General features: G+C 36.7%; 1 protein-coding gene across 1 annotated transcript; it reads right to left on the bottom strand.

Annotated features, from left to right (window-relative positions):
- Window positions 1-1,859: 1,859 nt before the first annotated feature.
- ARL14EP (ADP ribosylation factor like GTPase 14 effector protein) lies at window positions 1,860-20,763 on the bottom strand. Its single transcript, XM_007181004.2, has 4 exons — window positions 20,626-20,763; window positions 8,984-9,459; window positions 7,151-7,278; window positions 1,860-5,769 (listed from the first exon to the last, which is right to left on the bottom strand). The coding sequence occupies exons 2-4, from the start codon at window positions 9,407-9,409 to the stop codon at window positions 5,541-5,543; spliced, it is 783 nt and encodes a 260-aa protein (XP_007181066.1). The 5' UTR covers window positions 9,410-9,459; window positions 20,626-20,763; the 3' UTR covers window positions 1,860-5,540.
- Window positions 20,764-20,810: the final 47 nt, after the last annotated feature.

Genomic DNA, 20,810 nt, shown 5'->3' on the forward strand with positions numbered 1-20,810 from the left:
ATTGAATATAGTTCCCAGTGTTATTCTTGTTTGCCTATTTTATACATAGTGCTGTGTATCTGTTAATCCCATACTGCAAATTTACCCCTCCCCCGCTTCGGTAACCATAAGTTTGTTTTCTGTGTTTGCAGACTCTCTTTTAATAACTGATCTGATCTCACTACACTAAGCTGATCTGAAAAACAAGCAAAGTCCAATCCAAATCAAAAGGCTAAATAACCTTTGGGGAAGGCATGAGATTGTTATTTAAAAACCTTAAGGATACCACAATTTACTGAACATCCCTGAATCATTTTACCTCTCTTAATGCCAAAATTAAATTTGTACTTTACCCAGAGCCTTGTAGAACCCACTTACATGGTACCAGTACTGTCACTATTCGTAACTTTATGCCACCAAATAACAAATTTAATTTTTAAAGTAACTGCAATACTACCCTGAAGCCCAAATCATACATTCGGGCTACTAGAATATAAGATAACTAAAACCAAAATTTGATTTGTACTTATCAAATTGGTCAATATAATTGATTGGATGTTGATAACAAAGGGATAATTACAGAGCTAGTATTTACATTATGAATTGTTTCAGGTCTCCTTTTAAAGGCCAAACTCTTCAATCTTGGTTTTAGATAAGTTCTCTCGATAAGGCAAACTTCCCATAACTCTGAGCCAAGGCCTGGTTTTACTTTATTTCTTTAAAGTAAAATGTGCCCTTACCTCAAAACGTGTCTCTGAAAAGAACTGAGTAAAGAAAGTATCATCTAGCCTGTGTACAATGAAAATCATGAGCCCAAAACTTCGTGTTTTCATGTATATATTAGCTGTTAGAAATTGGGAGTACTGGAAGGTTTTGGCTATTTCAGCAATGTTTGCAAACATTTTATTTTTAATAAGTCCACTTATTTTAAAACCATAGTCTAGGAAGATTACAGCAACTTTTTAATAAAACATCTGTTTGCTTGTAGTGATAAAAAATGGGAAAACTGAGGTTTCTAATCATTATTTCACTAAGAAATTATTCCCTCATTTCAAGGGGGAAAAATTAATAAATTTTAATTGTGCCACTTAATAGGGCTGTAATTAAATACTTTCAAATTGCATTTAAAGATGGAGAATTACTGGGCTTCCCTGGTGGCGCAGTGGTTGAGAATCTGTCTGCTAATGCAGGGGACACGGGTTCGAGCCCTGGTCTGGGAAGATCCCACATGCCGCGGAGCAACTAGGCCCCTGAGTCACAACTACTGAGCCTGCGCGTCTGGAGCCTGTGCTCCACAACAAGAGAGGCTGCGACAGTGAGAGGCCCGCGCACCGCGATGAAGAGTGGCCCCCACTTGCCCCAACTAGAGAAAGCCCTAGCACAGAAACGAAGACCCAACATAGCAATCAATCAATCAATAAAAATAAATAAATTAAAAAAAAAGATGGAGAATTACTAACCCACCTGAGTTAATAATCTATTTGATAAATCTCCTTTATCTTCTGGTAAGATTAGTCAATCCTCTTAACTATGCTGCTACAGATAATCTACAAATTGGGGTATATACTCTACAGAAGTCTATTACACTTTTTAAACTAAGTGTTCAATGAAGTATTTGATGATTTTTAAAAAAGAGGTAAAAGCATTATTTTTCACAGTCTCTCCAACTTCATAAAAATAAAAAGAAACCCAGAAGTGTCCATGTATATTTTCATATCCTCACTCATAGTCTTAAAAATTTGTTGACTGCTGCTGGGCAAGACCTAAGAATGCTAAAAAAGAGAAGCCACTCTACTTTGAGAATTTTAAAAAATATCCCACTTCAATGTAATTACCAGTATTCATAGTTTAATTTATAAGCAAAGAGATTAACCATTAAGTAGCAGCAGCAGAGAGTTTATTTTCATGAAAATACCAGCAGATGTCAGCAAAAACTAAAGCAGTGTCGCATGAATTTGTACAAGGATGCTAAGCCATTTCTAACAGCATAACCATAATGCAAGAAAATCTCTGATTACAAAAGCTCAGTCCATGTAAGACACCTCAGTTTTCTACATTGCTACTCAACGTGTAATTACCTTTTTGGAGGTGGGAGCGGTGGGCCACGGTGGGATTTAGCCTTTTCAGGGTAGCAAGAGGTCTTTCAACGAACTGAACCGTTCTGATTTCGCTTAACAAAACCCACCTACAACATTACATAAAAAACCAAACTACACTTTAGACAGCCATCCTCACTTAAAAAAAAACAAAACATCAAATGGTTTACAGAAAATGCCTATTACCCAGGTACTTCAATACATGTTCAGGGGTTCTGAATGTGGAATATTTATGAGTACTCAAATGCATTTTTGTGGGGAGTTCATAGTTTTCATCAGCTTCTCACAGGGGTCTTTGACCTCCATAAAGTTAAGAACCATGCTGGAACTTACTATAAGTTATATTCTCTGAATAAATCACTCTCTATATGTATAAATATGTATGCATGTTTCAAAATACATCTGTTAAAAATTACTTAGTTGAATCCACACCAGGAAAGCAGTTTTAGAATAGACTGTCAGGTTGTAGAGCAGCTTGTTATTTAGAAATAGACATAATATTTAAAAAAATAGAAGAATCTCATATATAATATTCCAAAGATAAGTAGCTATTTTCTTATACTTGTAAAAGACAAATGGGAAAAAGATCACTGGGATGACATTCATTTTATTCAAATATATACATGCATTTTTCACTCTAACGTTTGTGACCAACACTGTGGAAGACCAACGTTTTTGGTCTTATGTTAACTTTTCAACCAGGACCCACCTATAGCCAAAGCTACATGTTTCATACTTTTATGAAACTTTTATGAAAACTTTTATTTTTGCTTTTAGATTAATAACATTCTAAAATAATTTAGCCACTTTGAATCATACTTAATGCAAAATACAAAAAGGATCTACACAATTTCATTGTATTCTATATTACTGTAATTTTATATTAAAACAGTAAGTGGACTTGTGATGTAGTTTTTCTGAAACACAGCTTTTATTATAGCCTACTCCAAATCAGATATACCTTTCTCTGTAAACATTTTGCATGCTTACTAAAAGTTTGGTCTCCTAAATAGGCATAATGAACAAATATTTGCAAAATTGTTCGAGAAAGTTTCCCTTAAAAAACTTATCATCTTTGAAAAATAACAGAAATGTTCTACTAAGGAATGTTGAAATACAACAATTTGAATTTTAAAGTCATTTATTTTGTTGAAAATATGTTCCTGTTTTAAACAAACAAAAAAGCTAAGATTTTAACTTGTCCCTATGAAGAGCTTAAGCAATACACTAAGTCATATTTAGAAGCAAAAAAAATGATGGCAGTAACTCAACTAAGAAGGTCTAATAACCCAGAAGTTCAGATAAAATTAGGAGCCTGTATTCGTCTGTTCTGTGACAAAATATTTCCTTAATTCAGGAAAAAAAAAGAATCTAGCATCTGATTTAAGTACAGAAAGCCAAAATATTCTTTTTGTCAGTGCTCTGTTGAAACATATCAGTCAAGGAATTGATAAACTGTACTTCTAATAATTGGGTCGGTAAACACTTATAACTTAAATATGACATTTTAATTCCATGGTTGAAAATGGCACTCCATCAAAGTAAAACCAGTCATTTGAAACAGATACCAAAAGTATACAGGAGTAAAAATAAACCTCTTTTGGTCAATTCATCCAATTGGCTGTATAAATCTATTTTCAACAGCTAAAAGTATTTCAAGTTGCTAAAAGCTCATCTGATTAAAGTACTATACTTAAGGAAAACAAAAAGCTAGTTTAGAGGCCATGTCCTAGACAATAAAAAATTTTAGACAGACTGATGGATAGCTGTCTTGAAAAAAAGAGCAGAGAGAAGTTACCACCCACCCCCACCCTCCAAAGGGTACCCATACACATTCCAACGTCAAGATTCAATCAATTTCCAAATAATTTATACTCTGTCTCAACCAGTGTTTCTCCACCTTGTTTCATTATTACTCCATTAAGGAGCTGTTTTTAGCCCTTTTAATCCTAGTCAACACCCTATTAAATTGAAATACCACTGATATAATGCACATCTGCTTATATATTGTATGTATATCCATGTTTTATACACAGAAAGAATAAGATTTTTGCCACCAAGCACAAATTTCACCAAGAACACAGTCTAAGCAATGAAAGGTTTACAGTATTAAAACTTTTTTTAAAAGAATAAGTGGAGAGAAGAAATGATGTATTTTAGCACTTAGTTATGTAGATTATTTCCAAAATAGTTCAACTACTTAGCTGTATCAAAATTAACTTTTCCTGAAGTAGGTACTATTCTCACCTATAGGTAGTCCTTGCCTTGCATGGGCGGTAGTGTGGGACCATAAAAATGGCAATCAAAGCAATCTTAATAATTAATGGGGAAAATTATTATTGTTCTGTGACCTTGAAAAAAATCTGTCAAAATATTAAAAAGTGTCAGTTATAAACGTAAAAGAAAATGAAAAAATTGTAAAAAAGTATTTACTTGGTACACTGTAATTTATATTAGAAACACTGAGAATTAAAGTGTTATTTCATTATAAATAACTAATCAGGAGCAATAGTACTTGCCTTTTTGTCAAATAATTTATGGTACTGGGTAAGCATTTTTTCTATACCACTGCAAGTTGTCAGACTCCTTTAAGTTTAGATTAGCTTCCACCATTTTATCGTTTGTGCTTTCAATGTTGTGAAATACCTCTGTAAGTTCCTTTAATGTGAAGTTTGTTACCATCACTTCCTCTGGTACATGTTCCTCCTTTTCTCATTTATGATGATAAGTTTGCCTTCACTGAGTTCCTCTAGCTGCATATCTAGAGGCTCTAGAATAGCAGCAGTGTCAACATTCCCATGATCAGTGATTTCTTCTACAACTCTATGTATGTTCAATTCAAGTCACACTTCTTGCATTATCATTTCTTCACTGCACTTTCATCTTTGTTGGCCAATTCTGATTATCCACTTTGTAAAATGTCACATGGGTGGCAGGAGTCAACACAACTCTGTGCTTTCCTGTCTGAGCAAACTGAGTAACAGATGTGCAGTGACCAATCACTAGAAGAATTTGAGAGAAGTAACATGATTGATCACTGATCTTGAAGCACATCTGTTACTTGCATAGTGATTTGTGGACTTAAGAGCTAGCAAGGAAGTTTGTACTTCATGTAAATACTCACAATTAATATACCATGGTGACTGAAATTTGAACTGTGCTGTTAGGGAACTGGCTTATTTAACTAAATCACTGTCATTGAAGTTTGTCGACCTGGGAATTATGCAAATTGAGGACTGCCTATACACTGCTTGTTTACATTGACCCAGACAGGCTTGAAGCTGACTGCTGAGTAATAAATAGTTCATCAAACTTTACATCAAATAATTTATCTTAAAGCACCCTAAAAGCAACATTAGTGCACAGAGTGCATGTTTGTCACTTGGCAATCAACTTTAAAAGGTACCTCAGAATTTTAGAAATAGACAAAGGAACTTTAAAGATCCCGTAATTTGATACCACACATTATCCAGCATGTTTGTTATGAATTATTTCTCCTCCTTCTATTTCAATTTGCTCATATAGCCACTTGCGATCACAGCGGCATTCGGCACCACATTTGGTAGAACCGCAGGCAGGACAAGCATAGAAACATCCTAAGCAGTCTTCATCGAGGCAGTCACACAGGTCCATCCCACTGAAAATCAGGAGACCCTGGCTATCATAGACCTTACTCTTCGCTGGGATCACTTGTCTGTAATACAAAACACAAGGTGTGTTACTTCTCACAAATATATTATTTCTGAATATTTAGTTGAAAACAGTTAATGAAAAAAACTTAAGGGGATAAAATGTTTTGAATTAGGGATGAAACCCCGCCAAACTGATACATGGCTTACCTGACTCAAAGCTACTCTACAATTAATAGCTAATGAGCTCCTTGCAAGAAGAGACCTCACTGTAAAGTGTTGAAACATATCCAAAGGAATGGACAAGAACTGTGTCTAAAAACAATAATTGTTAAAACTATTTACCCCTTCCTTGCCAAAAAAAAAAAAAAAAGGCTAGGTAATAGTGGTACATTTTATTAGCAACCAATCTATCTACTGCTTTGTGAACACAGATTTTTATCACAGTATACTATCCAATTATTTTTTATATTGCAATTAATCTGTTTCTTGTTCTTTAATGGACTCTAGCAAATCTTGCCTAAAAACACTTACATGATTCAATGGAAAACCTTCACAGATGGAATAAATGGCCTATGTAGAAAATAATTCTGAATGATTACACTAACATTTGTCAATTTGCATTTTAGAAATGCTCGGTTTAAAAAGTCATATTCTAAACAATTTAGTTTTCTTGTTCATTCTATTGACTGTACTGTAACCTTCTATTTTAGACATGTAAAAAATAAAAAGTAACCTTGTATTCTCATAAAATTTATTTTTTAGCTGCCACCTATAGAGCAGAGACATACTGATTATATATTAGTGCTTTCAAACAAGTGAATTATTTTAGCTATAAGAAGTATAGGGTTTCCCTGGTGGTGCAGTGGTTAAGAATCCGCCTGCCAATGCAAGGGACACGGGTTCGAGCCCTGGTCCGGGAAGATCTCACATGCCACGGAGCAACTAAGCCCATGCGCCACAACTACTGAGCCTGTGCTCTAGAGCCCGCGAGCCACAACTACTGAGTCTGCATGCCACAACTACGGAAGCCCATGCGCCTAGAGCCCGTGCTCTGCAACGAGAAGCCACTGCAATGAGAAACCCGCACACCACAACGAAGAGTAGCCCCCGCTCCCCGCAACTAGAGAAAGCCCGCGCACTGCAAAGAAGACCCAACGCAGCCAAAAACAAAACAAAAAGAGAAGTATAATAAGTTTAAATTATTTTAATTATTGTGCCAAAAATGTTGTCTTGTTCACTTCATTGATACTTTCTTAGAAGTAAATTTTTAGAGTGGAAGGGGATGCTTTAATTTTCTATGAGGCCCTTGGAGGTTCTTACTAATTCCAGATTATCGAATTTAAAATATCTAACCAGAAACATTCAAAACTTAAAAGAGAAAGATAGGAAAACAATACAGATGTGAAGCAAGTTAACATATACCTTAAATAACACATAGCCTACCTGTCTGAACCAGCAGCTGCATTTTTTGTAAGCCTTCTTTTTTCTCTTTTACCAGTTTCTGGAGCAAATTCAGTTTGCTTTCCTGGGTTTGCAAATTGTAATGACCTCAGAGCTTTAGCAGTTCTTCCCTGAATAAAGGTAAACAAATTATCAACTCAAATCTTAATATCAGACCATACATAAATATTTCACTTAATGTTAATCTAGATTATTCCTTAGCTTGGAAAACAGTCTGGAACTCCCAAAAAAGAAAAAAAAAGGGTTTTAGTGCCCAAGTGCAACAAAATTTATGTGGCCCATGGTCCGGGACCATATTCAAAGTTTACTGGTTAACTTATTTATGATATTTTCATTATCTAATTTTAGTCTCTGGCATATTAGGAGAGGAGGACAGGCACAGTGAAAATGGCAATGGCTGCTGCCAACATGGGAGAGAAGGCAGAAAAACTGCTGTATAACCCACAGCACACAGCACAGGTTCCTACTAATGATCTTGGGTCCTTAGGAAAAGGTTCGATTACATACATTTTTAAAGCTGAGAAGTAATAAAGTTTCAAGTTCTGTAACAGTATTATAATCCTTTTAAAAAAATTTGGTAAAACAAAATTTTGATGGTTAAGGGTTTAATTTCATTATCTGGGGGGAAAAAAGGTTTATGTGATACATTCCACATGAACAATAGATAAATGAAGTGGAGAATACATCTAAAGTGACAGCAGCAAGTACCTAGTATAAACTGCAAGATAACATTGGGTCCTGGAGATATGCCTTTGAGGGGATAACGAAGGAAAAGCACTACATGTAATTTAAAATTTTAATTTGGTTTATTAATATAATGAAAAGGAGAAAATTGAGAAAAATATGCCAGAAGAAAGAATTATAAATTGCTTATAAATAGAAAATTTGAGAAGTGCTCCTTTGACGTACCAGTCCTTGTTCTGCACCAGAGACAGCTTTATGAAATCTTTAGTTGTTCTGATACAGTTAAATAATTTAAAGGTAACATGTGACTAAGGAAGAGAGTTATAAAATAATTAATACTTACAATGTAAAAATGTATGCTTTTTGACAGTAGGGAGTCCTAAAATTAGTCTTGACCATACCAAGTAAGAATTGAGAGCCAGAAGCAAAGGAAATTCACAAGCATCTTAAAATCCCAAACAAGAATGGGATAGTGCCAAAGCAGAAAGAAAGGCTGAAATAAGAAATAATTACTTCAAGTCACTTCTGAAGTTCCTTTTAAAGCAGCAGTTTTCAAGTCCTTCAAAAAAAAGGGGACTTCATCCTGCTACATTTCAGACCCTTGCTGGCTGGCATATCCTACTGAGTTACTTTGGTATCAGAAAAGGAGCTAGGATGGTTAAGTCCTGGCTGTGCCAGAATGTCTTAGCACTAGGAGCTATGGCTTGAAAGTCTTGGGAATATTATGTTATTCTTTTCCTAAGCTAACTTTCTTTACCAAACAATCTGGGTTTACACAAATATTTAGAAACACCATTTATTTTCACCTCCCCAACTTTATATTCACTGCCTGCTAGTTAGTATACAGTCGTCCCTTGGTATCTGAGGGGGATTGGTTCCAAGATCCGCTGTGGATACCAAAATGCTAGGATGTTCAAGTCCCACAGTTGGCCCTCTGCAACTTTGGATTCAACCAACCACAGATTGTATAGTACAGTATTGACTGAAAAAAATCCACATATAAGTGGACCTGCACAGTTCAAACCTGTGCTGTTCAAGGCTCAACTGTAATAAATAGTGATATAAATGTGATTTCCTTATAATTATAACCCCACATTGTAGAAGTAACGGAGAAAAAATGACTATACATACATCTGAATCAGGTTTTTTTCTCTGCCGGTCTTCAGAATCAACATCCACACTTCCATTGATTATCTGTGTACATTTTGGACAAAGTTTCCAACCAGGTACAAGCTGCCTTCCGAATTTTGCACTCAGAAAAGTGGCATCATCTAAATCAATTACATGTAAATTTTTTTTGGCTAGTTTTTTGTGTATGTTAAATGGGTCACAACATGACTTCTGCAAATCCTCAAATCTGTCGATGTAGATTTTTGCATGATGGAAGCAAATTGTATTGTTCCCAGAAAGTGTCATTCCAGTTCTAAGTTGAAGTAAAAGCATGTCATTTGATGACAATTCTTGCAAAGTCTTGAAACCTGTATGACGAGTATAGTAGGTTTTATGGCACTCATTTGTGGTTCGAAGCTGGACTCCAACTGAACATGGATCCATCATTTTTGATTCTAGCAAATTTCCTCTTTTTGATTTTTGTCTAGCAGATCACCCTAGAGAAAACATTAAAGAGAGTCAGATTTGTGCTGCAAAATTTTTATCTGGGAAACTGAAAAAGCATTTGATAAAATTCAATATCTGCATAATAGAAGGAAAACTCTTAGCAAGCAAGGAATAGAAAGACATTTACCAAGAGCCTACAAAAACATTATTATATTTAATTATAAAACATTAGAAGCATTCTCTGTAAAGTTAGAACTACACAAGAATACTTATATCACAGTTTCCATTTAACACCATATTAAAAGGTATTAAAAGGTATTCAATATAAAGATTAAAGAGGAAGAAATAAGAAATATTACTCAAAGATATGAATATCTAAATGGAAAATACAAGAGGTTCAATGGACAAACTATTAGAACCAGAAAGATAATTCAGCAGGCATGCTGGAAACAAAAACATTACAAAGATATCTTACGAGATATATAAATCTTACAAAAGATATGTAAGACTTTTATGGAGAAAACGATCAAACAGAAAGACAAATGACACCTTAAATAAATGTTGAAATTAATCATGGCAAGTGTGACTATAGTAAATATGTCAATTTTCTAGGAATTTATCTATAAATTCAATATGATTCCAATCAAAATTTCACCAGGTATTCCACAACTCCCCCACCCCCTGGAATTTAGCAAGCTGGTCTATATGGAAGAGTAAAGGTTCAAGAGAGCCAAGGTAATCTTGAAGGAAAACAAAACAAGAAATTTATTTACTATAAAGCTATTATAATTAAAAGTGTGTGGTATCAGTATACTATAGACAAATAGATCCATGAAAAGATGAGGGCTTGGTGTATGACATGTGGTATTATAAATCAATAGGTATAACACATTAATGGGAGAAAGATTTAATTAAAGATGCTTGGACAACCGGCTAACCATATGGAAAAAGACAGGCTAAAATCTTTTTCTCACAAACAAAAATCAATTCCAGATGTTATTATAAAATAAAACTTGAAAAGAAAAACTGTAAAAATGTTTATAAGAAAACATAGAAGACTTTGTGACACTGGGGTAGAGAAGAATTTCTCAAACAAGAAAGGACATATCAAAGAAAAAGACGGACACGTTTGATTTTATGCCCAAATTAAACATTTCTATATAACTCTAAGGAAGGGAAAAGAAGCCACACTGGAAAGGTGTTGTTGGGATTATTATTCCAAATATACAAAAAAAACCCTGACTTCTACAAATCACTTAGAAAATGACCACCCATTAGTAAATGAAACAAATATACACAGGCAATTCACAGAGGAAGAGAACAAAACAGCCAACAAATGCAGGTGTTTAACCTCATAGTTATCAGGAGAATGAAAATGAAATACCACTTCTCAAACATTTGTTTGGCAAGATTTTAAAAATCTGGTAACATAGTGAAGGCAAAAATGTGGCCAATTCTTACACGCTCCTTATACCTTGTAGGAACGTAAACTGCTGCAACTGCTTTAGAGTTTTTGGTAATTTCTTGCAAAACTGAAGAAGTCCACATCCCAGGGCCTTATATTTTCAGCTCTAGGTGTCTGTGCCAGAGAAATGTATGTCCCATGTGAGCATAGGACTTTGCGTATGATACATACAAAGTCTTTCAGCATTCATTGCTTTTGACAGTGAAAAATTGGAAATAACCCAATGGTAAAGGGTGAGAAATTGTAGGTTACTCAACAGGGACTGCTACAGGACAGTTAAAAATAAACTGCATGAATTAAATGAGTCAATTCGAATAAATTTCAAAGATAATCATAAGTGAAAAAGCTGCAAAAGGACATATAGTATATCACGTAAAATTTTACATATACAATAGTATGCATTGTTCCTGGATAAGAACTTGAATACATGCTAAAATATACATTAAGAATAATAGATACCAAGTCTGTGGTATATATACTTCTAAAGAGGAAGGACTTTTTTTTTTTTTTTTTTAAGAGAGATTTGTAGAAGAAAAGGCTTGGTGGTATCTACACAAGTTTTTCATTATTTTCTGTGCTCTGTTTGAAATTTTTCATAACTAAATATTTTTCAAAGCAAATGCAAAAATTTAGTTGAATTCTTAAGACAAGTTTTAACAAATACAAGTCACTAGGAAAAAACTGTTGTTGAAAATAGATGTGAACCACTGAAATCCGGGCAGTGGCAGGGTGCTGAAAAAGTCAAGGATCCGGAAATCTTGCAAGTGTTTTTATAAGCTTTGCTCCACATTAAAAAAAGGGTTAGAAAGCTTAGATACTTTCTGATATGTTTTCTGCAGAGAGAAACTGTAATCAGTAAAGCCATATATAAAGAAAAGACTAGTCTCATGTAATAAAAAATGGTGAGTAAATATACATTTCTATGTCTTAAGTTAAAATACAAAATTTTAAAAGTTAAAAAACAGAATTTATGGGGGATGAGTATAGGTCGAGAGTGGGCTGAGCCTGGGAGAAGACACTGGCGCGCCCCTGAAGGCGGGCACACTCCCAGATTTGCACCACAGGTGCCTCTCTTGCCTCACCCTGGTCTGGCCCTGGTTGGGAAATGCAGTGTTACCTGAAATACCTGGACATGAGGGCTGGCCAGACACGGTCCCCACTGCCACCCCTCCCAAAAAACCCCAGAATTTAAAGTGTTTGAACATTTTAACTTAAAAATTTTAAAAGCTGATTAAAACAGAGAATATTTTAAATTCTATTTTAACCAACTTTTAAAATTTAATTACCAAGTATAGGTTCCAATCACATCAGATGAAACTGCTTGTATAAATCTAATTAATTGTTTTCTTTTAACAGATAAGTGGGTTAAGATAAATTAAGGAATGGAAAAGAAGAAGCCAGAGATACAGTTATAAAACACCACCACCAAACTATGTTGTATTAAACTTCAGCAGATAGTGTCACAAATCTGGCTCTGACCTTCCTTAACAGTCAACAGGAAGGAAATTTGATCAACTATCTCCACAGCACATTATGGAAACTGCTAACGCTTAATGTCTTATTAATGTCACAGATTCTTTATCTTTGTAGGTAACTATCACCAATTTGTAGCCACTAATGTATAATATGATTTTTTGAACGTAAAACTATTTCTTAGCATTCAAGAAGTTGGGCTATACCCTGATCATATTTGACAGGAAAAGCATCTTGTGACTTGGAAATTTTATTTTAGAAATTCTATCTGTCCATGGCAATAAAACATTTTTACCCGTTAGGGAGTTTTTTTTTTCTTTGCTACTAGGGGCTTCTATTCCTTTATTTTCCTTTAATCTTGGCTAAATTATGATCTCATTCACAAGAGTTTATCAGTAGACTCAAGTTGTACCGGTGAGGTTGAATCCTTATTTTTAAGTGATCTGACGCTCTTGGAAATTTGGAAATATGATTCACTCCTACTAAATTAATTTTTCTGGTAAGTATTTGCTTGGACATCTTCCACAATTGCATAAATTCTCTTATTAACCTTAAACCACTAAGAATCTAGACTCTTAGTTGGAGAGCATAGAGAGGAATTTGTTTTTCTTTCAAGTTAGCCATAACCCTACCAGTCTTTGAAAACATCCCCTTCTGGGTAAGCAGTGGCTTCTAACCATTCTGAACTCTTGGCGTACTTTTGAGTACATAATGGAGGAACACTTGAAGGAATTAAATTGCTGCACAATTACGCTGTTTTCTAAGAAGCCATCTCTCAGGTATCACTGTTAGGGTAGAATTCTTTACTATTGGAGTTGCCAGATAAAATACAGGATGCTCAGTTAAATTTGAATTTTTGATAATGTATAAATAATTTTAATTATATCCCAAATATTGCTAAAAAGTAATTTGTTGTTTGTCTGAAATTCAAATTCAGTTGGACATCCTGTATTTTTATTTGCTAAATCTGGTGGCCTCATTTACCATGCCTTTTCCACCTCTTATTTGCTGCTAAAAGAAAACTGAACTACTTATGAACAAATTACAGGACCTGCTCAGTTAAAAATTAAAGTGCCCCATCTGACAGAAGACAAATCACTAGTTGCAGTACACAATATATTTTACACATTGCTTAAAGCTCAATGGCATATTGATACCACTAACTTGAGTGAAACCGTCACGGTAAAAGTGTACACACCTGTGTCAAAGCAGTTTTACGTTCAAGCATTGCTTTAAAAAAAAAAAAGTCAGGTTAGCTCAAGGAACACAAAATTTCAGGCAGTGATCTTCGGTGGTTACTGCCTGCCTTCTAAAACCTATACCCCTCTGGTTGCTCCTCCCCTGTTGTATCTCCCAGTGTCCTCATTTCTGTTCTCTCCTCTGAAGCTAAAGTTCTGCTATAGAGTTTTTTGGATCTGTTTCCTAGCAACTGTTTCTTTTGCTCATTTTGGCCTGTGCTCTGGCAATGTGGCCCACAATTAGTATTTTTGTTTCTTCAAGCGATAGTCTAGTAGCTTCACGTTGCTCCCTTCACCTGCAGTACGGTGCCACGTTCTCCAGTGATGATTATCTAATATCTTCCTCAATTAATAGTCAGAAATACATTACTATGTACTGTCCATGAACTATTGAATAGTACTAGCACCAGCTGGGAACTTATTATTGAATAGAAAAGAGAACTCTCAGGAAAGCCCCACACTCACTGAATCAGAATTGCATTTGAAAAGGAAATCCCCAGGTGATATGTAAGCACAGTACAGTTTGAGATGCACTGCTTTAGATAATTCAATTAAAAACATTAACCAAGCATCTTCTATATTTATAGAGTATATCAAAAAAGAATAAGAAACACACACACACAGACATGTACTTGCCTCCCAGGAAGTCCGACACTTAGGGAAGATTATTTGAGGGGGGGAGGGGGAGTTGTAAATTTCATAAACTAGGTATAGAAAGAAATACCTGCTTCAGTGGAAAACTGCACTGCTGAAGAGTACAACCTTCAGGGTTTTCACATTCCCATTACATGAGAGCTCTGAGTCTTTCATTGCCTTTGAGCTATTTTACAGCTGACAACTGTACAAAACTAACAGCAATGCAAAACTCTTGTCTATATTCTTGTAAATTCTGTCTGGTAGAGGTACAATTGACGCCCCTGGCCCACTGTGGAAGAAGACAGTTTTGCCTCTATTTGCTCATTTATTTCAATATTCCTGATCAATAAATGTGTCTGTTCTTTTGATTGTCATTTGAACTGATTATATAACATCTTACCAGTCCCCTCATTAATAAGGTAAACAAAAACCATGTGTTGCTAATTTTATATCTGTGTGACAGTCATGATTTTACTTCCTTCTCCCTTTTTTTGTGGGAAATTATATTTTAAACATAGGAAAAAATTAATTTGCTCCAGCCAAGTCACTTTGACGGAGTGAAAAAAAAAATCCAGTTCTTATAGGTTAAGATGAAAACCATGTAACAAACTAAAAGCCCCAAATGTGTTCATTTAGACCTGAGTAATTTAGATTTGTTTTCCACTCCCCCCACCACCTCAGGAAAATTTCACTGATACAAATGAGACTGGTCTTTAAGTGCTTTCAAACTACACATAGTGATGGAGGATTTTTAAATTCCTGAATGTCAATGAGTATCCTAAGGCCTTCCTGTATAAATGTTTCAATGAATTTTATTTGTACACTTAATTATTTTCCACTTCAAATAGTAAAATGCCTTTTTAACAAGTCAAATTTTACCTGAGACCTGTGCTCCTGGTTCTTGAATAGCCACGGTTAAAGAAACCCTCCTACTCCTCTCCATATGGCTTCCATAAGACTCAAGAACATCCCCTTGTTTACCTATGACCAGGACAAAGGACCTCCAAATTCCCATTGTCTCATTTATAAATTTATGAATAATTAGCTGAACTGCTTATTGAAAATAATCAATTGGAACAAAATGCTTGTTAACCATATTTTAAGTTTCTCTCCTTCCCCTAGGTCCCTGAACTTTGGCCTACCCTCAGCCAGAGCCAGCAAAGGACCCCTCCAGAGAATAGGCTGGCCTCAGGGCAAAACAATCTGGGATCTACAATCAGACCAAGCAGTTCTGTTTTAGCTTTGTTTACTCATCCCTTGAGAAGCTGGTAAATCTTTTGGTCAGAGAATTCTCTCCACTGCTATAATCCCTTTTCCCCTGTTGCAATAACCCTTTCAATAAAGTCTCTCCTTACTAACTCTGGATTTTATTACTTGACACTTTCTTTTAAAAGTTCTGCATTTTCAATTTTCTCTTGCCTTAGAATTGCCAATACTTTCCTTCAGTACCTAAACAGAGTATGTTTTGTGATTCTAAGATTAACTTCCAATATTTTTATAGCACTCCCAGAAGAGTTGAGAGAGAATGAAATAAATATAGATTTATTAGACCCCTTCTTCTATACCTTAGGTAGTAAACACAAGCATTTGCTCCTCATATATCTGAACACTGACAAGTTAGGGAATAAGCTTTTTTAAAAAATTGAGGTATTACCTTACATAACATATTAGTTTCAGGTATACAATGTAATGATACAATATTTGTGTATATTGCAAAATGATCACCACAGTAAGTCTAGTTAACAACTGTCACCACAGTTATAAATGTTTCTTTTCTGTGATGTGAACTTTTAAGATTTACTCCCTCAGCAACTTTCAAATATGCAGTACAGTATTATTAATTAGTTATCATGTTGGATGTTACATCCCCATTACTTACTTACAACTGGAAATTTGTACCTTTTGACCCCCTTTTCACCCATTTTGCCCACCCTAACCCCCTGACAATGGCAATTACCAATCCGTTCTCTTTATCTATGAGTTCATTTTTTAAACATTATATTTTAAAGTTATTTGTTTTTTATAGATTCCATGGAATAAGTTTTAAACACTATCTCTTGCTATTCATTACCCAACTCTAAGGTAGGTAGGTTGGATGCACTGAAGAAGCTGAGTGACCTCATACAAGGCCACGATAGTAGCAAGTTTCCATAATAACACAAGTTCTAGGACATGATCACAGGCCTCCTATAGAAGTTAGTCAAAGCAGAACCACAACCATCACTTCCACTAACAAAACAAAAGCAGAGGGAGATAGTGGTGCTTGGTTACCACTCTTCAAGTTAGTGGGAAAAAGAGCATTAAGAGGAAATTTAATGAAAAAATAAATTACTGAATTTTTAGGTCAATTTTTAAGAGTCTTTCCCTTTCAGGAAAAATGCCTTGTTTTTTCAGTATAGGGGTCTTACAATTTATAAGGCATTTCCCCATTTACCTTTTATTTATTTAATTAAAAAAAAATAACTTCACCCCTACTTTGCAAATCAGCAGTTTCAGTCCTAGGCGTGCACCTGCCTGAGCGCGCGCGCGCGCACACACACACACACACACACAAATCATGCCTCTGGCAACTGATAACTTTTTGTGCCCATTATCTTCAAATACTAACTACCTACAGGACACTTGAATGGGTACTAACAGAATGGTTAAATGGCCAAGTGGGATAGTCTTAAACCTCAAGAAGACCCAGGCCCCATAAGAAAGATAAAGTGAACTTAAAACAAAAATATGGTCCATAGTATTATTTAAAATAAATTATTTGGGAGGTTCCAGTCAAAGATGGTAGTGTAGGAAGACCCTGAACTCATCTCTTCCCACGGACATGCTGAATTTGTACCTACATACAGATCCATTCCTGCCAAAGAAGAACTGAGGGCTGCAGAACAAGTGATAGAGGGACGACACAGGGGATGGGTAAAAGAGATGGAGGCATGGTATCGATGGGAACCCCAACCCTGACGAGGACCTTCGGTAGGGAGGGATATCACTGAGGGGCCTGTACGCAGACTTGCCCACCCTAGAGCAGAGCAAAGAAGCAACTGTTTAAAGGGCACCTATGCTCTAGATGAAGGAAATCCATTTACTAACCCTCAAGTGTCTGCCAAATGGGCAGAGAACTGCTGAAACTGTCTCCGTGGTCCAAGGTGCCAGAAAGTGCCATTTTTTGTGTGTTCCCCTTACACCTTAATAGTGCGGACAGAATCACGGTCCAGGTACTCTTACTGGCCTGCCAAGCCTGCCCCAGCATGCCCCAGGCCCACCCCACCCCCCAGCCCCAGCTGTCCTGCCAAGGTGGTCTGAGCATGGCAAGCCCTGGGACCGCATCCCTCCCCTGCTCCACTCATGCTTGCTCCAGCTCCAGTCACCCCACTAGGGTGGTCCCAATGTGAACATGCTCCAGGACACACTGGCCCACACCTGCTCCAGGTCCAACCAGCCTGACAAAGCTGCCTGGCACACACGGTCCATACAGAGGACACTCCTACACAAAGCCATGCCTTCCAGACCTGGAGAGGTAGATGTTTCACCTAATTAATACGAAAACAGAGTTAAACACAAGGAGGAGACAGAGAAATATGTTCCAAAAAAAAAAAAAAGAAAAAAGAACAAGATAAAAGTCCAGGAAAAAACCCTAAGGAAATAGAGATAAGTAATTTACCTGATAAAGAGTTCAAAGTAATGGTCAAAAAGATGCTTAACAAACTTGGGAGAAAAATGGAGGAACACACTGAGAACTTAAGAGTTAGGATAGAAAAGAACCAAACAGAGATGAAGAATACAATAACTGAAATGAAAAATATACTGGGTCAACAATCTAGAAGACAGAATAGTGGAAGTCATCCAAGCAGAAAAGCAAAAAGCAAAAAATTTAAAAGAGTTTAAGGGACCTCAGAGACAACATCAAGCATACTAACATTTGCATTATAGGAGAAGAGAAAAAGAAAACATATTTGAAGAAGTAACGGCTGAAAACTTCCCTAACCTGGGGAAAGAAACAGATATCCAGGTCCAAGAAGCACAGCGAGTTCCAAACAACATAAACCTAAAGACACACCAAGACAAACTATAATTAAATCAGCAAAAGTCAAAGATAGAGAATTTCAAAGACAGAATGAGAAAAACAACTAATCACATACGAAAGAACCCTCACAAAAGAACCCTCAAAAGACTATCAGCCAGTTTTTCAGCAGAAACTTTGCATGATATATTTAAAGTGCAGAAAGGAAAAAACCTGCAACCAAGTACTCTACCTGGCAAAGTTATCATTCAGAATTGAAGGAGAGATAAAGAGTTTCCCAGACAAGCAAAAACTAAAGAAGTTCATCATCACTAAACCAGTCTTACAAGAAATGTTAAAGATCTTCTTTGAGTAGAAGAGGCCATAACAAGAAATAAGGAAATATATGAAAAAAGAAACTGCACTGGTGAAGGCAAATTTATAGTCAAGGCAGTGCATCAGCTGCTTAAAAACAGGTATGAAAGTTAAAAAACAAAGGTAGTAAAATCAACTATAACTATAATTAAGTATTTAAGAGATACACAAAATAAAAAGATGTAAAATATGACATCAAAAACATAAAACATGGGGGAGGGGGAGAGTAAAATGTGCTTTTAGAGCATTCAAACTTACACAAGAATTAGGTTAAAATAAACTGATATATATATGTGTCAATATACATGAATCTCATGGTAACCACAAACCTATAATAGATACACAAAAAAAAGAGAAAGGAAGCAAACATAACACTGAAAAAAAAAAATCATCAAACCATGAGGGGAGAGACCAAGAGAAGAAAAGAACAGAGAAGAACCACAAAAACAACCAGGAACAATCAACAAAATGGCAATAAGTACATACCTATCAATAATCACTTTAAATGTAAATAGACTAAATGCTCCAATCAAAAGACACAGGCTGGATGAATGGATTAAAACAATAAGACCCATCTATATACTGCCTACTGTTCACATTTGGCACAATTCAGCAAACCCTTCAGGTCTCCAAACTCCATTTGTGATTTCTCTCTATTTCTATGGTCCTTAACTGTCAAAGAGAACAGAATCCCTCGATTTCAACAACTGAAAGATTGTTTCCAGACTAAGATGAATGAGCAAAGCTCTCCTTATTCTACCTGAATTCTGGATGTGGTCAACACTGTCAAACAGTACTTAATACTATACTTAAACTGCCAAACAGTTGGGTAAATGATTGTGACACTGAACTGTAAGCTATTCTGTTGAAAACACTTTCACCTCTTCCTAGAAAACAAAGTCTGGACTCTTTAGCATGGCATTACTTGTTCAAACGTCACATACTCCAGGTCAAAATAGTCTACTAGCAAAGTTCTTTTATATTTTATGTCTTCATATTGTCTCTTTGCTTGGAAAGCCAGGCAATGCTAACTAATCCTTCAAGACAGTGCCAGCGTCTTCACCTTTCTGCTGTGCCCTACCCCAGTACTATTGTTATAGGTCCTTCTTCCTCTGTGTTTGAAACTTTTACTCTTACTTTTCAGCTGTTGGAAGACAGGAGCTATATGGTGTTATTTTCTCTATCACTCAAGACAAAAGAGTAAGGAACTTCAGGGACTTCCCTTTTCATAGCACTCATCACAGGCTTTCTTCTTTGTTAGTTTTTCCCATTATGTATTACGCTCCGTGAGGGCAAGGAATCACCAGGGTCCTGTAACTAGCACAATATTGGCACTTAGTAGATAACATCTTTCGAATGAATACATGTTCCTAAACTGCCAGAATCTCACACAAAGAAGGCTGAATCTGCCCAAACCAATGTGACTAGGTGCTCAGGATCCTGTAATTATTCCCACCTCAACCCTGTGCTCATATGCATAACGCCCCTACTTCACGGCTGTATCAGAATATTGCAAGCCACCAGATACATCATACGAGCCTCTACCATGTTCACGGTACGGGAATGGAAGAAAGAAGACTATTCGGCATCCGGCCTCAACCAAAATGCTAGGGCTGGGAGGGCTCCGATTTAAAAAATAAAAACCAAATAGCAGAGATATAAGCTGTGGATGGGGCTCTAGGCCACAAAGCTCTCCTCTAAATAAGACAAGCCTAAGTCAAAATTAGCAGGGCTCCAGGTCTCCCTAAGAGGCGACGACCCGCGGGGTCAACAGATGCAGCGGTAGAAACCGTGTTGGGCCTTGACACAAGGGGCCGCAGATGAAGCGGAGGAAGCGGGGAACGCTGCAGGGTGGCAGGCTGGCGGAGGCCTCAACTAACAGCTGAAAATCCACCTCACTCCCCCTCACGTGTCCGACCTGCTCCCCCTCCTCTCCTGGGGACCTCCATCACCTGGCCCGGGCCCTCCTCCCACCCAGGGATCGTTCTCCACGCCCCCGATCCTCCCCAAAGCCTCCCCCAGCCCTTCCCACCTTTAGCGGGAGCGCTCCACCGCCGGGGTCCGGGCCACACCCGCAACGTCTCAGCTGTGCCTCGGCCGCCGGCTTCTCGGCTCTTCCCGGCGCTACCAGCGAGAGGGCGGCGAGTCAGGCTAGAGAGTCTCAGCGCGACCATAAAGAGAGGCCTGGGAGAAGCCTAGAGGGGAACGGAGCTTGGC

The sequence above is a fragment of the Balaenoptera acutorostrata genome, chromosome 9 (genome assembly GCF_949987535.1).
Source record: "Balaenoptera acutorostrata chromosome 9, mBalAcu1.1, whole genome shotgun sequence".
In the NCBI taxonomy this organism is placed as follows: domain Eukaryota; kingdom Metazoa; phylum Chordata; class Mammalia; order Artiodactyla; family Balaenopteridae; genus Balaenoptera; species Balaenoptera acutorostrata.

What these genes read in the sequence shown, in the direction of transcription:
- ARL14EP (XM_007181004.2), bottom strand. Translation starts at nt 9,409, where the DNA reads ATGATGGATCCATGTTCAGTTGGAGTCCAGCTTCGAACCACAAATGAG. An exon ending in GAAAAAAACCTGATTCAGAT is followed by an intron (nt 7,279 to 8,983) that starts GTATGTATAGTC and finishes ACCTTTATTCAG; the next exon opens with GGAAGAACTGCTAAAGCTCT. An exon ending in GCAGCTGCTGGTTCAGACAG is followed by an intron (nt 5,770 to 7,150) that starts GTAGGCTATGTG and finishes TTTGTATTACAG; the next exon opens with ACAAGTGATCCCAGCGAAGA.